Source organism: Etheostoma spectabile, chromosome 5 (assembly GCF_008692095.1).
Source record: "Etheostoma spectabile isolate EspeVRDwgs_2016 chromosome 5, UIUC_Espe_1.0, whole genome shotgun sequence".
In the NCBI taxonomy this organism is placed as follows: Eukaryota; Metazoa; Chordata; class Actinopteri; order Perciformes; family Percidae; genus Etheostoma; species Etheostoma spectabile.
In genome coordinates this window covers 7,025,324-7,048,964 of record NC_045737.1, presented here as the reverse complement: position 1 = coordinate 7,048,964, position 23,641 = coordinate 7,025,324, and the positions used below count along the sequence as shown (strand labels likewise).

The 23,641-nt window shown below is 38.3% G+C and overlaps 3 protein-coding genes and 2 long non-coding RNA genes across 7 annotated transcripts in view; 3 read left to right on the top strand and 2 right to left on the bottom strand.

Annotated features, from left to right (window-relative positions):
• mlxip (MLX interacting protein) overlaps positions 1-8,269 on the bottom strand; it is a 36,564-nt gene extending 28,295 nt beyond the window's left edge. For all 3 annotated transcript variants that reach the window (XM_032516001.1, XM_032516002.1, XM_032516003.1), the window contains exons 1-4: positions 7,690-8,269; positions 1,124-1,230; positions 422-507; positions 118-207 (exon numbers count right to left, since the gene is read on the bottom strand). In XM_032516001.1, the coding sequence (XP_032371892.1) occupies positions 118-207; positions 422-507; positions 1,124-1,230; positions 7,690-8,012 (606 nt within the window). In that variant the 5' untranslated portion in view covers positions 8,013-8,269. The remainder of the gene's footprint in view (positions 1-117; positions 208-421; positions 508-1,123; positions 1,231-7,689) is intronic.
• The window catches only part of LOC116689462 (uncharacterized), a 13,694-nt gene extending 2,362 nt beyond the window's left edge, over positions 1-11,332 (top strand). The window contains exons 2-3 of the long non-coding RNA XR_004331994.1: positions 8,944-8,947; positions 11,323-11,332. This is a non-coding gene — a long non-coding RNA (uncharacterized LOC116689462). The remainder of the gene's footprint in view (positions 1-8,943; positions 8,948-11,322) is intronic.
• LOC116689463 (uncharacterized) lies at positions 6,578-6,924 on the top strand. Its single transcript, XR_004331995.1, has 2 exons — positions 6,578-6,831; positions 6,875-6,924. It is a non-coding gene; the product is annotated as an uncharacterized LOC116689463 (long non-coding RNA).
• cfap251 (cilia and flagella associated protein 251) lies at positions 8,784-15,529 on the bottom strand. The gene is made up of 20 exons (XM_032516000.1): positions 15,021-15,529; positions 14,736-14,876; positions 14,445-14,554; positions 14,241-14,349; positions 13,629-13,709; positions 13,451-13,528; positions 13,328-13,369; positions 12,974-13,194; positions 12,678-12,854; positions 12,346-12,596; positions 12,064-12,215; positions 11,652-11,828; positions 11,372-11,556; positions 11,150-11,264; positions 10,610-10,773; positions 10,423-10,513; positions 9,730-9,873; positions 9,410-9,638; positions 9,151-9,279; positions 8,784-9,048 (listed from the first exon to the last, which is right to left on the bottom strand). Exons 1-20 carry the CDS (start codon positions 15,174-15,176, stop codon positions 8,954-8,956), a joined length of 2,847 nt encoding a protein of 948 aa, XP_032371891.1. The 5' UTR covers positions 15,177-15,529; the 3' UTR covers positions 8,784-8,953.
• Positions 15,530-17,461: 1,932 nt separating this feature from the next.
• LOC116689708 (rab5 GDP/GTP exchange factor) lies at positions 17,462-23,283 on the top strand. Its single transcript, XM_032516314.1, has 9 exons — positions 17,462-17,843; positions 19,123-19,309; positions 19,694-19,821; positions 20,196-20,347; positions 20,445-20,514; positions 20,621-20,756; positions 20,846-20,940; positions 21,811-22,067; positions 22,169-23,283. The coding sequence occupies exons 2-9, from the start codon at positions 19,152-19,154 to the stop codon at positions 22,580-22,582; spliced, it is 1,410 nt and encodes a 469-aa protein (XP_032372205.1). The 5' UTR covers positions 17,462-17,843; positions 19,123-19,151; the 3' UTR covers positions 22,583-23,283.
• Positions 23,284-23,641: the final 358 nt, after the last annotated feature.

Sequence of the window (23,641 nt, the reverse complement as noted above, 5' to 3'; positions counted from 1 at the left end):
TACCTATGATAAAAAATTACAGACCTCTACATGCTTTCTAAGTAGGAAAACCTGCAAAATCGGCAGTGTATCAAATACTTGTTCTCCCCACTGTATATAAAAAACTGAACTCAATACCCTTTTTTTAAAGTATGTTCTCCATTTGTGATATTCTCTTATGACAATTTCAATTCTTCTTTTCCAGCATATTCCCTCTGTGGTACTGCCCTGCATAAAGAGGGAGATGGGAAATAAGTCCATAACAAACATAAAGCACAAAGAAAGGAAGTGACAAGGGAAACATAAAACCCAATAGTAAGCGTTGTTGGAAGTGTAAACATAAAATGATCCGCGAGAGGATTTCCGTGACAAGAAACAACACAAAGCCAAAACTGCCGTTTGTGCACCACATAATGATTGAATCAAATCTTTCTGTCTTTACCTCTGCAGGACGTTGGACATCCAAGTCCATACTTCCTTCGAGAGGAGTTGCAAAGTGACAAACTGGATTTTCCCTTTTCTCCACATCTGCAGGGTAGACAAACAACCTCAAAGTCACCCTCAGATGAAATGCACAGTTCATTTTTTTCAAACTGGTGAATTAAATTTGCAATACAATAAGAAATAAATGAAATACTTAAAATATACAGAGCTCAGCCTCAACTTGTGGCTCATGAAAAGCTTGACCCAGTTTGTGTTTATTTTTGAGACGTGAATGAGAGTTGTTATCAGTCAGTCACAAAACTGCTCATGGCATGTAAACAAACCAAGAATACTTCACCAAGTTGCAAAGACAGTTTGAAATCATGAAAAGCAGAATCTAGTTCCATACTGTAATAGATCATTATTTTACAGATAATGGTGTGAGTCTGTTAAGTGTAAGTTTAAATATATATACACACATAAACCGAGAGGATGAATAAAGACTGGTGACATCCTCAATCATGAAATAGGCAATATGTGCTGAAATGTAGATCTGTCAATACAAAAAAATCTGATTTACGAAGTGTCCTCCCCACTATTTCTGACAATAGATTCTTGAACCAAATTCTCATGTCTTTACACATGCTACAGCTTGATTAATGAATTCAAGTCACTTTAAATACTATACTCTATGGATACCAAATGAAAGAGGAACTCTTACACTGCATATACCAGGCTCTCCATATGGCGTTGTTGAGGCGGATCTTGTCCCTCCAAAGCAGTTTTAGACCTTTGAAATTCTTCCATTTGGGAGATACCAACTTCCCACTGAAAAGACAAGGAAATTAACAGTAAAATAATATCTCAAGTGATTAGAAACACAATGCATTCTATGAAACAAATATGATGGCTTCACTTGTACAAGTACATAAATATCTTAGCCCTTAAAAATCACAGTGCTGTCCTTTGTGTTAGCAGCCCTGTGTATTTCACTGAGGGAGTGGTCTAAATTTGGCTCCTAATGCCAATACACAAGTCTCTGGAACAACATGTCTAGTTAACAAATGACAAAAAAGTACCTTTTGAAATCAATTATGTCATTACTGAGAGAAAGTCACTCTTTTCACTGGAACAGGAAAAAAAGCTATACACTACACTGAGAATGTGAGTGTACAAGATGTTAAAAAAAGAAGAAGAAAAAAAAGGTACAGGTTACCTTTACCTACACTGGCAGTGTACTGAAAATAATTTAAGAGATAAAGCAAGCAAAACAAACAAGATGGAATCTGCCAAAGTCAAGCTTAAGTTAAAATTATAGTTACAAGTGTGATACAGAGATGAGGAGGCTAATGAACTGAGAGGAGACGCGTGCGCCAGAGAAATGTGAAACAGTCAAACAGGCAATAATAAAAAAGTGAACTGAAACTTCCTCGAAGAATGCTGATGTGAAGTTTAACATCCGAGTGTAATTTTACCAGTGCCCTATACCAGTTATATTCACCACATTTAAAAAAATGTCAAAATAAAACAATTAAAGTGAATGTTTCAATTTAAAAAGGACAGAAGAGATTGACAGAGATAGAATGAAACATCTCTTACAAATGTTACAGAGTGACATAGATGTACATTGCTCTGTGAATTGCATCCTGAAACTTGCTCAACTAATTTTGGAATTGTAAATGTACACATGTGCAGTGGAATGATAATAATAATAATTTTATAGCTGACAACATTTTCTTTAGCTTGTTACCATACAATTTATTGTATTTGAATGCCATGTCATTATAGTGACAAACTATAACTAACTTTTCCTCCCCAAATCCCATATTCACAAATGCAAATTTACAATCAAAAGAACTCAATTATTTTAATTTGTTAACTAAATGGAACCATACGTGATAGAGAATTCATTTTTATAAAGTCTTTTATTTCTTATTTCTCTGTAGTAGTGTCTAAAGGAGTATAACTTTCATGCTTATTATATTATTATTATATGCACATTTCACAAACTGAGTTTCTCTCGTTTTTCTTGCTTGACCGTCTTTATTTAGTAAGTTAAAGTGTCCTGAACCTGACAATACGTGTCAATGATTTCTTCCTTGCAAAACAAAAGACTATTAAAACAATAAATGTACGCAATATAAAAAAATAAAAAAAAGATTTGTATGTTGAGGGGCGGCCTCTAGCTCACCCAGTACACACACTCTCACTCTCTCTCTCTCTCACTCACTCTCTCCTCACTTTCCTGTCCTGCGGCTTTGAGTTTGTGAAAAGCGCTATATAAATTCATATTTTTATTACTATTATTATCCATTGTCACTATTTAATAAAAAGGAAAAAGAACCCCAAAAATAATCCTTAAAAAAAAAAAAAACGTTTTGGATGTTGACCATTAAAAGCCCAGAAGTCTCCTCTGTCCTCAAGGTTCATTTAAGGGACTGGAAGATTGTCCATGATAGCGGGGGGGGACAGATTTCCAGGTCACAAAGAGGATGTGAGAAAGCATAAGTTAGTGTAATTAAAAGCACCCTGTTTCCCTCTTTCCATCCTCCATCTCCTGTTGCAGTCTGTGCTTCCTGTCCAGTCTTTTCCTGTTATTATAGGGGGAAACTTTGCAGATCCACTACTGCTCTTGCTGAGAGTAAAGGCTCTCTGGGGTTCAGAAATGCTCTTAATTTCTCTGTTTGCAGAACAGCAACTGGTAGTGGTTTCCTGGTCTATAAATAGTCTTCTTGTTGTATCCAAGTTAGTGCCATTTGCTAAGTCAGAGGGAATCCTCTGAGCAGCTGGCTCGGCACCCACGCTACAGTAAACAGAGAACCATGGGATACCCAGCATTTTCTTTATAACTCACCTATTAATATCTTTTTAACATCAACTGCATTTAAACTTTTATTTGCTCCTTTTAGTTTGTATCATAACAATTACACTACATGACATAGTGTGAAGCCTATCAACATTCACTGTCCTGGTTTTGGTCTTTGTGGGATTATTTTTGTGCCTTTAATTCCAAGCAAAACTTCTCAAATATCAAACAAACACCACTAACTCAAGCAAATCAATTTTCACCTAAACAGGTAAAACTTGCAAACAAAACATTTGTGTAGTCATAAACTATTGGTCATTTATTCGTTATATAATATGTTCTTGTGTTTACAGTTCCCTCTGCTTCTTTTGCTCTCTCCATCACATTTGCAGTTGCGCTATGGCAAGCACTTTTAACATTTAAAAGCTAAGTTTGACTATCCGGAATTAACATTGTAGATATCAACAATGTCTTTCTGACTAGTTGTAATTGCATTTTGGATAGTTGGAATTTTCATTCAAGATATCTGTAATGTAATTGTGACTAGTCAAAACAACAGATAGAGATATCTGTAATTCAGTTTTGCGTAGTCAAAACTGAATTACAGATATCTGCAATGACGCCATTGAAAACGCCATTCGACTTAATCGAATAAACAATTGCAGATATCTGTAATTTGGTTTTGACTAGGCAGAATGAAAGTTAAAGATATCTCAAACATCATTATGACTAGTGCAAATAACTGTGCATGATGTTTGTCGATTTTAGATATCCATAAATACGTAATTTCCCCTCCCCGCCATAATCAAAGAAGAAGTGGGTTCATTTCCTTATTTCTGAGAATGGAAGAAGAAAGAAACAGTCATTGGGTTGGCTGTAATCGTAAAAAACACCAGAAAATGGCATGCAATTGAACTAGCCCTCACACAGGGGATTTGTGGAGAGAGAGAACGCCGTTCTATTGAAAACTGGCGAAATAGTCGTCTTGTTGTGGAAAGTAACGTTGAATCATCATTTCTTGCTGCCAGCTCCTGTCTTGCACAGGCTGCAGCATTAAAAAGATGACTGAAAACGCCTTCACCCTCTGGCTGCTCCGACATGGTGCTAATCAGTGCTGATTACAAGTTAACAGTTAACAGGTGCTAGCTATGTGATGATTTGAACAACGTGCTCTGCGGGCCTGTGTGAGATGCCGGCCCAATTTGCAATTTACAGATATCTGCAACGTCATTTTGCCTAGTCCAAACTCATTCAAATTCAAGATTATTCATAGATTGTAATTACATTTTGACTAGGCAGAATAAAAGTTACAGGTGTCTCAAATTTCAGACATCTCTAATTAAAATGTATTTCAAGAAATCTATACCTTAATAATAGATATCTACTATTGAATTATGAATATCCCTAACTCCAGTTGGAGATATATACTACGCCATTTTGCCTAGTTAAAACTTAATATGAGATATCTGAAAAAGAACATATAGACATCTTGAATTGAGTTATAACTGGAGTTATGACTAGTCAGAATCAAACTGTAGATACAGTATCTCAAACTGGAATTACAGATATCTACAATTCAGTTGCAAATATCCGTAATTCAGATAGTGGATCTGGAGAAGGTCTGTATGGGGGAGTGGGCCAAAATCCCTGCTGCAGTGTGTGCAAACCTGGTCAAGAAACAGGAAACGTACGGTATGATCTCTGTAATTACAAAGGTTTCTGTACCAAATATAAAGTTCTCCTTTTGTGATGTATCAAATACTTATGTCATGCAATAAAACGCAAAATTAATTATTTTAAAATCATACAACGTAATTTTTTATTGGTTTTAGATTCCGTCTCTCACAGTTGAAGTGTACCTATGATAAAAATCACAGACCTCTACATGCTTTGTAAGTAGGAAAACCTGCAAAATCAGAAGTGTATCAAATACTTGTTCTCCCCACTGTATGTACCAATCATATTTTACTGAGATACTCAATTAACACTTAAAATAACCTTTTTCTTGTGTACTTGTAGTTTCTAAGTCCATTGTAAGTTAATATATCCTATTACAGTATACTGCCCTGTAATTTAATTTGTGTTTACACTGTTTAAACCTAATTATATTTTTAAATGCATTTAATATGTTAAACCAATTTTGTACATTCACCCTTGTCTGTTTGTTTTTTTATATAATACAGGAAATAAGGTTGAGACTATTATAATGCTTTATTTTTAGTCTGATATAAAACTTCACATATACAGTATAATGGATATTTGAACGTATTTTGCTGGGAACCCAGTGGTAGAAGAAGCTGGAACTCAGTGTCAGTCATTATTTGCAGTACAACACAGGTCAGGATCAGTCATCATTAGCAACAATACACAAACATACTGAGTAATTGGGTTATGTATATATTTCACATTTTCAGTTTCTACTAAGACAAGCTGTATTCCTCTGCGGACTTGTGTCTGCAACAACACTTCTGAGGATGGTGCAGGAATATCACACACAACTCGTAGACGCCTGGGATCATCTCGTCTCCTGAGCTCACGGGTGGCTCGCCGCTCCAGTCTGGACGACGGCCTTTTCCTCAGGACAGCTCTTTGACTTCCTTGACTTCTTATTGTAAAGCTTGAAGTACCTTATTAGATGATAAGTGTTTTAATTTAGCTCAAAAATAAATAAAAAAATGTATAAAGCATTTGCACACCAGGAACATTTGTTTACCTTTCATAATCACTACTGGAATACTTTTTTCTGGAATATCATTGATCACACTTTATAGATCCCTACCTCTATGTTGACTATGTTGAAGTACAATATGGCTTCATGTTAATATATGCACATCACATCAAACAAGAAGGATTACTATGCAAAGCATTTGTCAAGGTCCTGGTGTATTAGTTAAAGTACATAGTTTGGACAGTAGTAACAATGTGCATTCATTCTAAATATTGATGAAATTTAAAGCGTTAAAATATACAAAAATATGTCAGTTATCTGCCATCTTGCAGCAGTGTGTACAGATGGAACATTATCTAATGCATGTTTCAATCTCTAGATAGAATATATTATATTCACAGCTTCTAAATTATGCGACTTAACCAATACCCTTGCTGGATGATAATTTGTCATAGTAGACCATATAGCTACGTTACTGACAAGTCAGCTAACATTAACTTAACTAGCTAGGTAGTAACTTTACTCAACGAAACAACAAACTTCTAGAAAACGTCCTTAAAACGTAGATCACAGAAAAAAGATCAATACTTACACTTTATTAACCTTGTAGGAATCCGCTGTGTAGAGTGGTTTGTGTCCTCTAACGTGTCTAACGTTAGATGCACCGAAACGCCAGAGCGGGGAGGCGGGCACTAAGCCGTCACTCAAACGTACCCCAAAAACTCATTAGCCAATGGGGACGCAGCCCTGTTAGACCCGCCCATGCGAGAGCTTTGTGCCAGAATTGCAAACAAAGAGTTTTGGAAGCACAAACGAGAAAGCTGGGAACGCAACTGCAAATGTGATGAAGAGAGCAAAAGACTGATCATTGAGAAAGATCAGACAGAAGTGTAAACAAAAAGACATATTATCAAACGAATAAAATACCAATAGTTTACGACTACACAAATGTTTTGTTTGCGAGTTTTACCTTTGAGGTGGTAATTCTTTTGCTTAAGGTAGTGATGTTTGTTTGATACTTGAAAAGTTTTGCTTGGAATTAAAGGCACAAACATAATCCCATATATTTTCAGAACACTGGGGCGCATTATGAATTATGAACTCATTTTTAAAAGTGACATCACTCTCTGTTTTACACAATTATAGACTCAATACTTTTTTAATGCTGTTTGTCAGATTAAAGTAAATATCTTTGAGGACATTGATTTGGGCCGGTCTCTTCAGGATATCTTTTCAGTATTTGTAACATTTTATAGACTACTTTTGGACCAATACCAATGAAGGCTTACAGTTGTTCCCGATTCCTTATTAAAATCATTCTACTCTAAGTTAGAACAAAGATATATCTTTTTAAGAGCTTTGGAGATTGGGATCTGAGTTTCTCAAGCCCTGTCCTCGACGCTCATAATGTTTCTATAGAGTGCCACACTAATACATTGGTATTCATAATATGATAATGTCATATCAGTCAGTCACAGTGCCATTTTATCTGCAGATTTCTTTCAGTTTGATGGCAATACATTTGTACTCTTACTTGAGTAGAATTTTGAGTGCAGGACTTTTACTTTTCATAGCCTGTGTATTACTGTGAGGTATTGGTACTTGGGTTTGAGTGAAGGATCTCAGTACTTCCTTTACCACAATCATGAGTGGTCAATCAGGAACAGTTAGGCCTACGAAGAGGAGACTCGTGACTGCAATTTCCAGTATGTCCCTTTCCTGACTGATTCCAGCACTGACGAGAGCTTAACATGAACTTGGTGGAGAGCTACAGTGTAATGAATACATGGTGCTCAGATGTGTTATAACATACCTGTACGCAAGAGTCATGCACTCAAAGAGTTTGGTCAGGGACGCGTCTATGGAGAGGTGCGACATGCTCGCCTTGCCAAAATGATAGGTCTGACAGGTCTGCTTGTTGACAGTATCGAAGTCGTAGCCTTTCTTCGGAGGGTGCTCGCAATGGGGCGAGGACACCATAAAGTGTCCGCTGTGGATGATCTGAGACTCCAGCCCGTCTGGCCTCCGTAGCCCCAGGTGAGTTTCCTCCACGTCCGAGTCGTCATCCTGCTCCTGCTTTATGCTCGCCGATGGTTGACGGTAAGTCTGACTTAAATACATCTCTCCAGTAGCCATGTCGGTAACTCACAAGACAAATAGCTAACGTTAGCTAGCAAGCTAGGACAATACAACTGTATTTTTCATAAGGCTGGAGGACGCGGTTAAGGCTGACTCTTAGTTAAAGTTCTTTAAACTCGTCCTGTAAAGGTTGAGCTCTCTGTTCACTCATTTTTAAAGCTCGAGTTAACTTGTTGTTGTCTTGCTAAATAGTTGACGTAGCTGGGAATCGCAGCCACCAGCTGACAAAAAAACTGCTTGCAGGCGTCGCTGTCCGGAGCCGGAAGTTCCTGTGTTGAAACGTTTGTGATTGGTCGGATTCAGAGCCCCACCCACCGCAGAACTCAAAATAAACCTGAAGCTGTCGTACACAGTCCTGCTTGTTTTTATCTGGGTTTCAAAAAACTACAGTAACGATTACTGTATAAGTGTTATTTGCCACCCGTGTTAAATAAATATGTTTTTAACTTCTGAATAGAAAGAAAAATGAATGGAGTCTCCAATATTTGAAAGTTTTCTTTCAGGGTTTCAATTACTCTTCTAATAATATTGAGGAGAAAAAAATGAATAAATGCAATTGATGTTCTTTATCTTTTTTTTCATGAAGTAATGAAATGGTATTATGGTGAGAGAAATATTGCAATCCTTTACAACAAAGTACAACAAAGTAGCCTGTTAACATCAAAATGTACCTTAACAACATTTCCTCAAATGGAAAATACTGTTCAATTTAAACCTTTTTACAAAACACATTTTATATGTGGTATGTGACAAAGCTGGACATAATGATCTAACTTAATATTGATATATATTCATCATATTTTTGAATTAAAGCAAATTCCAGCATTTCTGCTAGGGCATGTTATGGAAAGAAACAAGGGCTTGTCATCAACACAACTTCTCTTAGACTAACAGACAGTTCCTTGCTTTCATCACTATGGAGGGGAAGACCTGTCACTCTACTCTGCTGAGGATGGGAAGCCCAGGATGTGACTTGTAAATGTCTTTATAGATATCTCATCTGGGATCGCACACTTGAGGGAATATGTGTCACCTGCACACACACACGCACAAAAACACAAACACACACAGATGTTTTTCAGATGTTATGTGAAGTGTTAGGTTATGGTTTGTGAGTGAGTTTTCTTTTACTTACTGTCAGATTTATCAGTGTCATGCTCAGAGCATTCCCCCTCTCTTCCTTCTGCTTCGTCTTTGTCCTCTTCATTGAGGCCTAACAGCGAAGTGAAACACTCTGCCACTTCTTCCTCTGTCATATGTTCTCCTGTCAAAGGTAATGTAAAAATGATGCACATGTTGGACTTTGTGTCATGATGACAATAACTTCTCAGTTATTTGACAGTAGTATCACTGACAGATACAATCATTTTCTGAATGAATAGCCTGCAGCGAACCTCGAACCTGTAGAAGATCTAGCAGTTCATGTCTCTGCAGAAAAGGCTGTCCTGTATTATCACAGTCACCAAGGATGTGAAAAGCTTGAACAAGTTCATTGCTAGAGATGCCGAATGCTGGCCGGTGGTTGACATACAGCTTGATAAACTCCTCCAGGTCAATGTCGGTCACATAGTTTCCTGTTTCTGCATACTTGCTGAACTTGACCTCATTATGCATATCCTCTATCTGGTAAAATATAATAAAAAAAATTGTGTAACGTTTTTACTGTCATGATATTTTCTATGGAAAAATGTTGCTTGATTTACACACATTGTACCTCTTGCTCAGTAGGGAAGTAGGCCAAAGCTCTCATTAGAGAGGGAACCTCTGACAGGGGGATTTTGGTAGACAATTGTCGTTTCTCCATTGAGTCAGTGCCTTGATGACGGATTTGGCAGTAATAGAAAAAGTCCTCCATCTCCTTAAAACAGAAAAGCTCCAAAACTGAGAAGCTAATATCTCAATCTCAAAGCCTTGTACAATCCAAATGTATGTGTGAATATGAGCAATGCTGTACAATAGCAAGTAGACATCATAGTGTTAGATTTTACCAGTCACCCACCCAAATTCCTGTGACAGTGAAGGAAAGACTGCCGTAATGGTAGGCAAAGTAACATAACTAAAAACGTAATGTTTCAAAGCTGAACATTTCATCTTCACCATCAAACAAAGAGATGTAAAAGGGAAATAAAAAAAAGTATAAAAGAAGATTCAGTTATTCCACATAAGGGTACTTAACCAACACAAAGGCTCAATAAAACTCACAGTTTAGAGAAATTATGTTCCACCACCACCTTGAAATACTAACACACAAGAACAAATATTCCTGAAAAATGACTTAAACCAAGAAACAAAATTCTTAAAGCAACATACAAAATAACATGCAAAATAACAAGACGCATGCTTCTTCTTTTAAATTAATGGAATAATCTGTGGCTATGGTGAGAAACAAGGGAAACTTTGAACTGACCCTGTAGAACTTTCCATCTCTGCCTCCCTCTAAAAGATCGTAAAAGGGCACAAGGTCCTCGCCTCCGAAGGCAGCTGCTGCCTCCAATGCACTGCACTCACAACAAGAGAGAAGATTAACTCCAGAAAACATGGTCACACACTAATGCATTTCTTCTGGTCCGCAAGTTGGTACTATTTAACCTTACTTTAGGTTTATCTCCCACGACAGGACAGTGCAATCAGACCCTCCTGCAGTGAAAACAAATAGGCCATCGTACGAGCAAGCAAAAGTGGACACCCCCGTCGGATGGCAGATCAGAGCGTTGGACTTGTAGGGGTTCCCATCCAGAGGCAAAATCTGGAGACCCACCTGGAAATAAAACTCTTAGTTGTTATATCAATAATGTGAATCACTGTCTGTTTACCAAAAAACTTTTCTTCAATAGATCTACCACTATTCTTATATCCAATTTGCCAACGTTACTTTACAACTCCAAGATGATCATGCAATCAGAAAAAACTCAAGTGCTTGTGGCTGTGTGTTTATGTTAATAAAAGACATTTTCTTAGGGTAATAAATTACTGGACACACTTTCTACACACCTGAGCAACACTCCATGCAGACTGCATTGTGACTAAATAAATTACTTATTTGAGACAGAGCTCCATTTTTATTTTTATGAAGCAAGTTGCCACAAAGAAAATAAAGCTTTAATAAAATACTACAACCTAATTCCAGCACTGACCTTGTCCTCTGTAATGTACACTAGGTAGTATGAGTTGCTTTCAGGTTCTCTTGATATGGGAAGGACCATTATTTTCTTAATGGGAGAGCCGTATGTTGGGCCAAGGACAGTCTTTCTGTTTTTTTAAAACACATGAAATCATGTTTTTGAGTATTCATGGTGACAACAGTCAGAGAAATACATTTCACAAATAATCTGATCTTGTTAAAGTATTTTACAGACCTGCACATCTTGGTAGTGCTGTTAAAAAGCTTCAGCTTGAATTGGTCTGAGGCAACGAGAAGAAACTGCTCTGCCGTGAGAGGAGGATACCAAGTCATGCCCATTGGCATAGCACTTTGCTCAATGCGCTCTGAGCTTAGGATGAGAAGCTTATTCACGTCACTGTTTTCCAGATCATACTCCACCTATTATTCACAGAGAGGTGTGTGGCATAAAACACACAGTATCACAAAACACCAAACTAGTTCACAGTCCTACAACATTTACAAAGCGGACTAACCAATTGGTGGTCCATTCCCAGAGAGAGCAGTCTGGGTTGGGTGCTGTCCAGGTGAACCCCAAAAATAAGGTCTTTGATGGGCTTGTAGTGGGAGCGGTATCTGCCCATATATGCCCAACGAGGCAGAGAGCCTTCATTAGTCTGCAAGCGGAATACCGTCACTGCTTTTCCGGCATCCTAAGCGTGAGCAAGGAAATAAAACGTACATGTCACACTTGGAAATGGAACCATGGAAATATGTACAGTATATATATTTGCAATACATTATCATAGCCACAAACCTATTTCATTTCATAATGATAGCTTTAAAAAAAAGGCCAACATGACCTCACAAACTCCAGTCCAGAATCACTGTTGCCAATAACTAAGATCAAACGTATTACACTTGATATTCAAAAAATAACCTGCTTACCGCAGTGGCAAGATACTTTGAGTCTGTAGAGTACGTGATGTGATGGATGCTGTTGTTTGTGTAACGGAAGCACTCCTCTGGATCACTTTGTAAAGTATCGGAATTCAGTATGTGAACAGCTCCACTGCCAAAGCCAACTGCCAGGTATAATCCTATTCAAAGACAACAAGGCAGCTCTTTACATTGCAAAATGTCATGACAAATTCATGTAGTAGTTGGGTAAGTCTGGTCATATGCAACATGTGTTTGTTGCAATGACAGTCAGCATGCACGTTGGCTCACCTTGAGGGTCAAAAGTGACACACTGAATCAGCTTCTCTGTTTCGAAGACCCTGCTGCAGATCATCACTTTGTTGTTATAGTCCCACATTTTTAAAACACCCCTTTTATCGCCCATGGCCACAACTGGCTGTTTTGGGTGGCAGGCCACTGCATGTATAGCCTCACAATCCTCATGTAGCAGGATCTGAGGGATGCCTTTCAGTGCATTCACATGTACCACTGTGGATCTGACTGTGGACACAACAAAGTTCCTGGAGAAAAAGAGAGGTCATCTTGGATAAAATGCACATAACAGTTTAGACTAAAGACATAATAGATTGTACTTTTTCTACCTGATGATGAAGGGTTTTGCCTTAAGAGTGCAGTCCTCCAGATATCTCTCTGTACACTCTTGGGAAAAGGAAATGGAAACAATAGCATCCAGGTTTAATTCACAGTACAAAGTGAGAAGCAGGAATTTTTCATCATAAAACTTGATGTGGCCCAGAGTGTCACCAGTCACGATGCAGCTGTGATGTCAAACGACACAGAAACAAAGAGAGATTAAAGAGAAATGAGTACATGACGCTGTTATAAAACAATACGAGTCTTTCTCTGTGTCTCTCTCTGTGTCTCTCTCTCTGGCTACCTGTCAGTTAATGTGAGAGCAGTGATCGGATCGTTCTGAAGGTTAATGAGCTTGATTCTGTCTCTGGGGATGCTTTGGTTTGCAGCTAAGCCTTCCATCATCTCCCACACCACAAGACTGCCTGCTGCTGTTGCTGTTAGGATCTCAGGCTTTCTCCAGTGAAACACAGACTTGCTCAATGACCCTTCAGCCATGTTGACAGTTTTAGAGTCCAGAGGAGACTGAATAAAAACAGACACATCAGAAACGGCAATGTTGAAACATTATAATATATTTATCAAACACCCATTGCCGTAAAATAACAGAAACATTTCTGACAATTCCATACCACAAAATGTTGATAATTAATTTTACCTTCTTAATCTTCAGGGCAGAGTATTGCAGACTTCCCTGGGCCTTTAAAAAGATCAGATGATTATTGCTATAAACATAAACATAGCCTTTGTATCTATTTAAATAAGGGACAGCAGGACTTACCGTGCTGTAAAATAACACCTGGCTTTGACTGTTGCTGAGCAGCTGAGTGCTATCATTTGGATTAAAAATTATGTAATTCTGAAAAACAATCCAACATTTGAACCGTTAGACCTGCCTAATGCCATATCTATAAAGTTAGGTGACATTAAAATGCTGAAAGAAAACAAAAAGGACTTACTTGGAAATCCTGTTCTGGATTGAGTTCAGTAAACCACAAAGGTTTATCTGTATCATTTGTCCAATCCCAAATGCATACACGCTGTGAATCGATTGTGAAATGGTTATTGGATTGTAAATAGAAGGAAATTTTTTTATATTGTCAAATCCAGTATGAGATAGTTATCATCTAAGCTGTTTTGTGGTTTGTGAACCTGGTGTTGTAAGGTTTTAGCTAGAAAGAGCTATTGACCTTTTGATCAAATGTTATAATTTATATTCTTTTAATTTAAAAAAAAGGCCTTTAAACCCTCATCCTAAAAAAGACAGGTTTAAAGATCCTAAATTTATGGATTCATATCCTACACTATTATGTCATGTTATGTCAAGAGAGACTTTTTGGAGCTGTTACATTTAAAATGACAGAAAGTCATACAGTGTTTGGTGGTGTCAAAGTCCTGACCTTCACTTGAGAGAAAAAAAAAGTATCACTAATTCAAAAGAGTGAGTTTCCTATTCATCATGAGTGAAGACCAGAAGGTGATACTAGTTAAAACCACAGTTTCAGTTTCAGTTTTTTCATTTGTCTCTATTTTATAATGATTAAACACTGTTTACTTAATCTCATACTCACTTGAACTTCCTCCGCCCCGAGGGTTACCAGGTGTTTTGTGTCACTTGAAAATGCCATGGCAATGACACCACCGTCAAGGTGGCAATCAAACAATGTGTGCACAGGAATGCTGCAATATTTATCATTCGTGTGGTTACCATCAAGATCAAAGGTTACTACATAATATATAAAAAAGGCCTTAATACATGTAGAGTGAAGAGCTACCCAGTGTAGGAGTCCCATGTCATCACTGTGCTTTTCGGCCCCTGGTCTGCTGTTGCAATCCAGCGTCTGTCTTCACTCACACACATACATGAGATGGGGCGGCAGTGACCCTAAAAGGAGTGAGTAAATACAATAGGCTATTTGAATCAACATTGCAACTTTCATGTTACTTCTATCAAAGGATATCTATAGTTACATCCCTCATACCACTGACCTAATCTAAAGGATGCCATCGCATTTTCATTTCATTACATATTCCTCAAGAATATGTAGCGACTTGGATATTTTTACCTGAAGTATGTGCTGGGAGTTTGAGGTGTGATTGTAAATGACCCCAACATGAGCTCCAGCGTAGAGGACCACCAGCTGATCGTGTTCTTGCAGACAGAAGGCAGGAAGAGCAGGATTCATCCCAAATACCCATTCTAGTGACTAAATGAAGAGCAAAGTATTGCAGTGTTCTTATGAGCCAGTGGAAGTTCTGAGATGACTATTTTGTTGAAGGAAATGTATTTTGAGGATCAATATACAAATAGTACTAATTTTTTACACATGCACACATTCGACAATACATACCAATGCATGTGTCCTAGTATGATTTATGTTCTTTGAGAAAAGTGTGTCCTTGGTTGCAGTGTAGACTTGAGACTGCCCAGTCATCCGGAGTATGTCAGCCTCCGTTTCTTCTCTCCTGACTTCTAAAGTCTCATCCTTTGCTTCAACATCTGACATAATGCCCAAACACTTCACGTATCATACGATTAATCTTTCTTTTGAATAACTTCATAGAGCGTTCCCCCTTGTTCTGTCGAGTCTCTGCTAACGTCTATGCTAACGCTAGCCAGAGAGTAGACTGACGTAAGGCTACGAAACTTAAATTTCGCAATTAATTCAACAGAAACACATAACCAGCTTTTGTACAATTTGCCTCATTCAAATGTCGAAAGAAACAAACCTTTCTATTTAGTTTGAACTGGTCTAGTTGTTTGAAAAAAACACAATCTCTAGCTAGCTAGCTATGTAGCTCGCTCCTGCGAAGCGTCCCGTTGCCTAGTTACCGCTGAGCGTGGAAGACGAGTGACGCGCTTTAAAACCGTTAATTTACGTTATGCCTTTCAAATTTAAAGCACGATTAATAGATTAAAAAAAATTGGCTCTGGGTTTGCAAAGACAAACTTGCAAAACATTTAAATATCCCATTCATATAATGCATTGTTTACGTTTAGGTTTAGTTTCACGACAGTTTACCAAACTAGCAAACGGAACACTGTTGTTTGTAATTTGATTCATTTCAGATTGATTTGGTAATTTACGAAAGTCGAAATTAAGTACCGTATGTGGAGTAGCCCAGTTAAGGAACTGCCAGGGTTGTAGAAAAATACAGAAGTTAAGAGTCAGCAGCACAGTCTAACAAGATGTTTGTTCAGACAGAATGCAAAGCCAAGTTCAGAGGCTGAGATTGCATTTTGGTTTAGTTTATTTAATTCGGTATTTCAATTCTACATAATGTGTGTGTAGCCTACTTGTTTAATGCAAACACCTTCTCAGGTCATTAAAACCTCAAATTCCAAGCCAGACATTTTTGAATATAGTCTGTTTTTAGCTCAACATGTGTGTCAACTAGTCTTAGTTTTGATGTTTAATGATTATGGCAAGATTATCCTTGTGTTTATATAATAATTTATACAGATAACATTAACATTTATTCACTAATATTACTTATTATAATAGCCTAGCCTAAAATAATATCCATAATACCAAGTGTGTGGAGTTGTCTAAAACTGTGAACTCTAAGACAATAAATGTGATTTCATCATTCAGCTTAGTCACTGTATTTTGAAAATCTTTACCGGAAAAGCTAGTATGCTGTCATGTCAGCATTGACTACGCTTAACGAATGCAGTTCCTTAAATGAGCACTGGCGGTCAGTAGGCTACAAGTGTTAGGGGCACCGGGTAATGTAGAAGAACCAGGCAATTTATTAGGCTAAATTTAGCTATTTTGTTGTAGCTATTAAAGTAGGCTATTTTGTTGAGTAGCAATAATTAATAGGTTATTAAGGAAACTCCCCTGTTCCAAATATTTTACGCCAATAGAAAACATATAACGTTAAGCTACATAAAAAAGTCACCAGCAGAGGTCCCCATCATGGGCTACCAAGGTTGTAAAATTGAAATTGTTTTAGAAATTTGAGTTTAAAACAGAAAACGGATCACACTTTAGACCTTGTTCCATCGGATTTTCAATGATTATTCACTATTTTTGGTTTTGGTTTGAAACAGAAAACAGATGATACTTTATGGCCCTGAGCACCGGCGTCCTCAGAGCACGCTATCGAGTACGCCTCCCTCCATCATTAGCATTCCCAAACCTCCACCTCACCAACAGCATATGACAAATGTTCTGCTAAAACACAAATAACAAGTTGTGTTTATTTGGTTTTTGGGAAGACACATTTCTGTCAGAAATCATTTAATTTTGTTAAGTTAAGTTAAAAATCTGTATGCATTTTCAGCAAAAGGAACTTTATTAACACAATGCGTTGTGTTAAACACCCTCGCTGGCTGAGGCTACTCTTCCCAACGTGACGTCATCGCCAAATTCAGATTTAAAAAAACGCAAATACCAAAAATGACCAAAAACTGACATTTAACACTATTTGGAGACATTTTTAAAAACGGTATACATATCTTAAGTGCTTTTTGTACCCAATAATCAACAGTGGTGGTTATCCTGCAACACGGCCTTTAAGTGTAATATGACATTTTTAAGCGCATAAGATGCAAAATTCTTTTTTCTCCAGTGATTTCACGGAAAGACAGAGACAGTGGATGGGTTACTTTGATGGTAGTAAGTAAACTAATATGAGAACGCATCAACCCCACAAGCGACAAATAAATGTATCAAGGCAGACTGCATAGCATATGAATACTTCCGGGAAAGACATGAACAATAACATGTATTTATATACCGACAGAAGTGAGGAGACTATGATGACAGGATTTGGTCGAGGTGAGGGAGACGTTAAGATGCCTCGTTTGTGTTGGGCACGTGATTCTGGCGTGTTTAAGCGGTGAGTCGGTGTATCTTTCCGCGATGCTTTTGCTTTGAAAGGTCAACACCGTGTTGATTGTTGACGTTATATCTAGCTTCACAGTTTGTTTTTCACAAGTCTTTCCGGTTGCACAGGTTTAAAAGCAAGTGATTCGGTCTACGTTTTGTGAATTGTTGCTAACTCAGTTTCATACTTTTGTACCCAACATCTCATTGAGTGAGCTCTGATAATTATAGTTCTCATTGTACGAGTTATGACGAGTTTGTGACTGTCAAGAAACCGGAAGGGGGGAAAACACTACGATAAGGAGCGACTTCTTTGGTTATGATTTCACCGACTGACAGGTGAGAGAAGTTATTTCAATAATTGGGGCCTTATCGTTATGTATGTTTGATTTTTTAACTTATAGAAGCGTTGAATTAGTTTGTACATTTAACTGAAATAGTTAAATGGTTGTCCTCTTTAGCCACTCGACGTTAGCTAACATTAGCCGGTGGTTCTTATCTCCAATCCCCTCAGCTGACTGCTCAGGCAATAGTCAGCACCGCCATAAACTGTTACTGAGTTTTTAATAGGGAATTTAAACGGAGTTTTAACCGGTGACTCGGTTCAGCTTCTTAGGCTACGTGTCGCTTTGATGTAGGCTAGTATTAGACATTGTGCGAACGTTTTCTGAATAGAATTATCAGTCACATGAAAGACCCAGGAAAGACCTAGTGAAGGACAGGAAAGTGGAAGAAAGAAGCACTCAGTTAATGAAACCTCGAAAATGATTGGACAGAATTTCCTCACCAGTTTAAACAGTCGTAGTTGGTAAATTTACATAATAAACTCGTTAAGATACACTGTATTTGAAGTTGTCAAGTGTTTTTTAATCTAGTTTTCTGCTGTTGAAACTAGCAGTAGTTTTTAAATTGAAGCTGAATTTGACATTACTTCAAATTTAACCACTTTTTTTTTAGGTTATTTTTTGGGCGTTTTAGGCCTTTAATTTGATAGGACAGATATGAAGGGGGAGAGAGAGGGGGAGTGATATGCAGCAAGGCTGGTTGGATTCGAACCCGGGCGGGCTGCGTCGAGGAGTAAGCCTCTATACATGGGCACCCGCTCTACCAACTGAGCTATCTGGGTGCCCCAAATTTAACCACTTTAACCAAAATAAAAATGTCCATCTTCCTAATGGCAACACATATAGAAATCATAACGTTTTGAACATGTGAAAGAAGTGTTCCTGGGTTTCAATGTGCTGTGTGCCCTATTTGACTGTCTGCAGTAAAGATGCCTGAGGTCATGTGCCAAGTTAAGCACAACATTTATAAAAGAAATTGGGTGCACATCCCACCCTCTGGCAGGTACAGGACAAATGAAAAATAGTAAAGTGAAAACATGTCTGCAACAGTGCTTATGCTCCCATAATTTAATACAAAAGGCAACGTTTCGACCCCACTGGGTCTTCTTCAGGCAAAATGATTTTTTAACTTTTTTTACCCAAGTTAAGAACAACCAGGCTATAGCGAACATGAGATTTAGGTCCCTTCAGTCACAATGCGGGAGTTGCCTTTAGAGGAAAGAAAATTATCCAAAGGAAATTATTGATTGACATATTAATGTTATTTCCAATAGGTTGGAGTAGTATATAGAAGAGCTCTACAATGTGGACAGATAAGCAAAGAGGAATCCGAGTTTCTCAGGAGGAGCTGCTCTGCAAGAACGCCTGCGGGTATTATGGAAACCCTGCGTGGCAAGGCTTCTGCTCCAAGTGCTGGAGAGAGAAAGCACGAACAGCTGGAGCCTCGAGGCAAGACACGAGGTAAACACGCAGTTTATAGACATCACTTAGACTCAAAGGAGCATTTAGATCCTGACATTTCAGTCTGCTGTGGTGACATTGGTGCTATCAACACAGTTGTGTTGATAGCCATTGTGTAGATGGAGTCATGTAACATAGTTACACCATAGAATAGATGATTACCTGAATAGACATTGGAGGACATTGTTATGCATTTTTATTATACATATCAAATTGCTGATGCATGTATTTATGATAATGATTGATGAACTCCAATCAGAAAGGCTTTATTATTACTTTCTCTTTTAATAAAACTGTCTTCCAACTATCTGCTTGAGGCAACTTAAGTGCTTTTTCTTTACACTGGGTTTAGATTTGGATCTCTAATGTTGTCATTCCTTGTAGGCCGAGCAATGATGGAACTCCTCTCACCTTCTCCAAATTTGAGGTGAAGAAAAGCAATGAGAAAGGTCGTCGAATTAACACAATGAGAAGACTCTTCTGGGGCGGCCCATCACCCCCTAAACGTCCAGGTAGCACGGTTTGCTTTGTGTTCTTTGATTCTGTGTTTTTCCATTGCCATCAAGTCAGACCTCCTCAGCACATGATTTCAAGGTGCAGTCATGTAATGACAACAAAATCTGGACAATAGCAGGTGTTTTCCCTCATTGTCTAATGTACAGGTAGGGTGCATATCTATGGGTAGTGTAGTGCCGTTATCCCTGCAGGCTCACAACCATCTACCGAGGACTGAACCTAGGTATCTGTGGTGATTTACTATTTCACCAAATGCATTGACTTGGTGGTCAGTGTTGCAACAAATGGAGCCGTTTTGAGGATCATGTTTTCAGTTTAAAACACACTTCCTTGTTTATCTGGAATAACATCCACCTTTTGTCCCTTCTAGAGTCTTCTGAAAGCCATGCAAATGTGTTGAAAGCTTACCAGAGCCTGGAGCCCGGGGACTTCACTGGGTTCCTGAAGATACTGAGGAGCCCTTCCTCCCAGCGCTTGCAGTCTCGATGTACAGCTTTCCTCAACACAATGGAGGCGTACCATGTAATAATCTGTTGTATATGATTAACGTGACTCTTCTTACAATTTCTCTTTGATATGTCAGAGCTGTTCAGATCATAGCTTCTCATCATCTTTACAGGATCTGCCGGTACAGAAGCTGTCTGATCTTGTGCAGGATTTCTACCAGTCTTTTGCTGAATATTTTAGCAGTGAGTATAGATCAATTCAACACTGGGCTGTTTATTCTGAAAACATGAAATTATACATGAGTTTTGAGTTGTTGTTTCTTATCCATATATTTTATTTTATTTTCAGGTTTTCCTGAGGCTCAGGTTACTCAAATAATGGAGCATGTAGAGAAATTAATAATGACACGGTTGCACAAATGGGTTTTCTGCCATGACAGCTGTGATGATGAACAGAAGGATCTGGCTCTCCAGAGAAGGATACGGTAACCCTTGTATACAAGTCACTTGTGTTGTTTTTAATCAAAACCTCTTACCCAAAGCCCTGCGTAACACCAACGTCTTTCCTTTGCAGATCTTTGAATTGGATCACCCCACAGATGCTGAGCGTACCTTTTCCGGATAAAAAGACTGCAGTCACAGCCGACCCGTTTCTGCCTGCTATAACAGGTGAGTCACGACTTCAGTACCGAAAGGAATCATTCATCATTTTGGGAAACATGCTTATTCTCTTTCTGGAGTAGAATTAGATGACTATTACACTTGCGTCTCATTGTTAACTATAAACTTATATAATTCACTGTTAAATGCTACATTGTTGGTTTTTGATTAAACAAATGCAATACAACATGTTAATTAGTGATCTTTGGAGGTGCTGGTAGGCAGATTGCATTACCTTTGGACAGAGGCAGGCTAGCTCTAACCTTATATTTAATGGACAGACATGAGAGAGCTATTGTATTTTAACTTTCTCTTTTATCTGCTGGTTTTGGTCCGTCACTTTGAAAAATAAGCACAGCATTGTGAGAATATTTGGCAAAATTTGCCGGGATATACTTTGAGAAGTTATCACTCCCATACAGAGCCAGAGCCATGACGAAGGCCAAAGTTATCCTCACAGACCCGAGTCACCCCTTGTCCTGTGAATACAGGCTGCTGCCGTCTGGTTACAGGTACATGGTACCAAGGTTCAGAACTAAGAGACTTAAGAGCTCCCTGTTTGTCCCTGTTATTATTAGTCTTTTTAATACCTTGATGTAATTTGTCCCGTATAAATATTAGTACATCTGTATGTTGTGTGTGTGTGTGTGTGTGTGTGTGTGTACTGCTGTCTTTTTATTCTCTGCTGGCTGTAAAACAAATATCCCCCAATGGGGAAATAAAGTTTACCTAACTTATTTGAGTAGATTTCCCAAAATGTTGAACTATTCCTTTAAGATCATGGGAGAAAGTAGTGTTTCCCATGCACTGTAAACATCATTAAAAGGTCTGAAAAGCTAGTCTTTGACATTTTGTTCTGCCCTCTATTTTACTTAACAGCCATAATTGAAATGGATGCCAAACGAGCGCCTCAGGACAAACTTACATGCGTGTCCAAATGCAGTCAGCATGTTTTTGAAGCACTCTCAACCTCGAACAGTGAGCCCGCTAATGCTGATGACTTCCTGTCCGGCCTGGTGTATGTGGTGCTAAAGGCCAATCCACCTCGTCTACACTCCAACATGCAATATGTGATCCGTTTTGGTCTCCCTCACAGTCTGATGGCAGGAGAGAGCGGCTACTATTTTACAAATTTGGTAAGTTTATTGCAAAGTTCACATCCAGCGTACACCCAGAGTATGCTGTGTAACAAGGACCAGCTAAACCCTCATGTCTTTGCTCTTGTACCCTGTTTTAGTCTTGTGCAGTGGCCTTCATTGATAAACTGGATGGACCTGCACTCAACCTCAGTCCAGAAGAGTTTGAGGGCTACATGCTGCGTCAGCGTGCTCCCTCTGAAGGAAAGAGGCAGCAGGTTGCCAGTGACGCACAACATCTGTTAGAAGAGCTAACAGGCAGACAGGAGAAGCTGGACCAAGGGATGGATGCTCTCAACATGCAGCTACAGACGTGGGTCAAAGCTGTTCATTCACAACTGGATGAGGCAACAGCGCAGTTCGCTCTAGTCCAAAAGGAGATAACGGCTCAGGCTGAGCTCTCACAGGTTTTTTCATCCTCATCTCATGATGCATCACCGCAAGGGGACGAAAAAGACGAGTCAGTGCTGGTCTTTACGGATCAACATGCAGGTCCACAAGCTACAGACTGTTAGTTAAATCAAAAACACCTAATCTGGTACTTGTCTCTTTTTAAGCATCAGCACTAACTTATGTAAGCTGCAAAACAAACAAAGATTTATATTTCTAATCTTACACTTGCACACATTCCGATCACAGAAAGCTTGGTAAGTTGTTGAACATGAAGGAAAACGTCTTGAAGGAAACTTTTTGCATTTGGTACCACAGAGCACACAGAGGTTTTTGTAAGGACTTTGATAAAGATTTGCACTTGCATCCTGTTTGAGGATGAAGGCCGTTAAAAATACATTCCAATTTATAAAAACAGATGTGATTAGAATTTATATTTAAGCACTCAGGGTACACATCACTTGGTAAAATCACATAACGCTTCAAGAGTGCTTATTGAATATTCACTATTTTTTTGTGTGTTTTATAACCGTGTATTAATAATGTGCCTTCATGTAGAATGCTGTGAAATAAAGAAATATGCTAAAGAAGAAAATGTTAGATGGTACTTGTAGATAACTACAAGTCACGGGGTGTATTTACAACTGCCTAGGCGATGAAGTAGCTGGTGCAAATACAACTTGTAACACATTTTGTCGTCTGCGTTAGGGTACAGAAGGTAGGTATGCGTGTTTCCAACTGTTGAAAGGTCTTTGAAGAATTTATAGGGTTTTGTGTTATGATCAATTATTGTATCCAATATTATATTAAAGTAATCTTGTATGATATAATTTGTGTTTTTCTTTACTGATTTTTTGAGCAGACACATTTGGTCTAGAGTTAGGTTTTAGGAATGTGCTTGTTTAAATGACCGTGTTTAATCCAGTGCTTCACTGATTTGGATGTGTTCCTGAATAATGAAAATAGTGTAAACGTTGGTGTTTATCATTTGACAGGGGTGCTGTGGGAAGTGGAAGGACGGTTTTGTTGACTTTTATGTTTAATATAGGTACATTTTAAAGGAAACTTAAATATAAAGTTAAGAGAAACTTAAAATGTTATTTCACTGCTTAAATACCAACAAACAGGTATATTCAATTGCTTATATTATTACATGGTTGTATACCATACGGGAGTTAAATACT

Excerpts from the sequence above, each read along its gene's own strand:
- cfap251 (XM_032516000.1), bottom strand. The coding sequence starts at position 15,176 with ATGTCAGATGTTGAAGCAAAGGATGAGACTTTAGAAGTCAGGAGAGAA. Across the intron at positions 14,555-14,735 it reads ACTCCCAGCACATACTTCAG|GGTCACTGCCGCCCCATCTC; the intron begins GTAAAAATATCC and ends CACTCCTTTTAG. Across the intron at positions 11,557-11,651 it reads TGGGAATGGACCACCAATTG|GTGGAGTATGATCTGGAAAA; the intron begins GTTAGTCCGCTT and ends TGTGAATAATAG.
- LOC116689708 (XM_032516314.1), top strand. The coding sequence starts at position 19,152 with ATGTGGACAGATAAGCAAAGAGGAATCCGAGTTTCTCAGGAGGAGCTG. Across the intron at positions 19,822-20,195 it reads ATCACCCCCTAAACGTCCAG|AGTCTTCTGAAAGCCATGCA; the intron begins GTAGCACGGTTT and ends TGTCCCTTCTAG. Across the intron at positions 20,757-20,845 it reads GCTCTCCAGAGAAGGATACG|ATCTTTGAATTGGATCACCC; the intron begins GTAACCCTTGTA and ends TTTCCTTTGCAG.